This window comes from Brassica oleracea, chromosome C6 (assembly GCF_000695525.1).
Source record: "Brassica oleracea var. oleracea cultivar TO1000 chromosome C6, BOL, whole genome shotgun sequence".
Classification (NCBI taxonomy): Eukaryota; Viridiplantae; Streptophyta; class Magnoliopsida; order Brassicales; family Brassicaceae; genus Brassica; species Brassica oleracea.
The window spans coordinates 15,924,396-15,925,698 of NC_027753.1; the positions used below are offsets into that span (position 1 = coordinate 15,924,396).

At 32.8% G+C, this 1,303-nt stretch overlaps 1 protein-coding gene across 1 annotated transcript in view; it reads left to right on the top strand.

The window, feature by feature from the left end:
• Positions 1-669, top strand: part of LOC106297076 (putative glutamine amidotransferase-like protein RP404) — a 2,240-nt gene extending 1,571 nt beyond the window's left edge. The window contains exon 5 of the mRNA XM_013733358.1: positions 247-669. Within this exon, the coding sequence (XP_013588812.1) occupies positions 247-504 (258 nt within the window). The 3' untranslated portion in view covers positions 505-669. The remainder of the gene's footprint in view (positions 1-246) is intronic.
• Positions 670-1,303: the final 634 nt, after the last annotated feature.

Consider the following 1,303-nt stretch of genomic DNA (forward strand, 5'->3'; position numbering starts at 1 on the left):
TGTATGTGGTTGTTGTGATGGGCCAAGGGGACCCCCAGACCGGGCCAGCTCGTTTATGCCCGGTCGGTCTGGACCTACTTTAAAAACGTAAAATGGATATCCATGCAGACCGATCCTCAGACGCGGCTTGACCCATAGGCTCTTTAGCCCACCACAACAACTCTTTCCTTATTGACAATACATAGTATAACTATTTGCTTTTTACCGAGGTAGTTATTCTTTGGTGTATGTTGTGGTGTTTTACAGTCAAACACAGCGCTAAGCGCGGAGCAAGAGACGAGGCTGAAGGAGATGGGAGCCACGGTAAGGAACGGGGGATCATATATGAAAAAGGTGAAAGTGGACGAGGAGAAGCAGAGGATGGCAAGGAACATGATGAACAAGATGAACACTGAGCAACTGTCAGAGCTTATGGCATTCTATCATTTGATGGGAAATATATGTGGAGAAGTTTTGGAGAGAAAGCTTCATGGCAATGGCAATGAATGCTTTAAGGATCTGTGAGAGAGTTCACATGAAACGGAAGAAGATGCAATAAGAAAAAGGCGACTTTTTGAATTTGCATTTTTGGTTAAAAGATGGGAAAGTAACGTGTGTATGGGATTAATTTAGGACAGAACTTATGTTTACCCCTAGGTGAACCTCCTTTGAATTTATACTAGATTTTGATCCGCGCTTTTAAAGCGTGGGATCGTTTCTTTTTAAAATTTCATTTAAATTAATAAATATTTGTCTAATCTATATTTTAATAGATTTTTTTATTTGTTTATAGTCAATTTTTATAATATTGTCTTCTTTATTTTTTATTATTATTAAAAATAAAAATGTTTGTTCGTGAACTAATTAATTAGTTAAAAGATTTTAAAATGGTAAACTTCTACTCAATAAATTTAATCATATTGTGATGATATATTTGGTAAGGTTATTTATTTATAATTTTAACTTATTAAATAAATATTATATGAAAATGTAATAGACATTTCATTTTTCATTCTACATATTTTTAATTCATGCATAATTTTTAAATTATAATAACAGAAATATTTAATAATAATAATGTATTTAAATTGGCTTATAGTAGGTTTTAAAAGAAAACACTGTTGGGCTTTGATTTGGTTAGGATTTTTTTTTTGTCAGATAAAATAGGCCAGAATTGCCCAAAGAGAGCAACAAATCTATTATGTCAAAATCTATGTTTTTGTGCCCGTTTGGTTTTAAAAAAAAACAGAAAAGGGAAAGTAAAAAAAAAATTCTCGATTCAATTTTTCTTTGAGGATCGACGACACGCTAGAACTGAAATAGA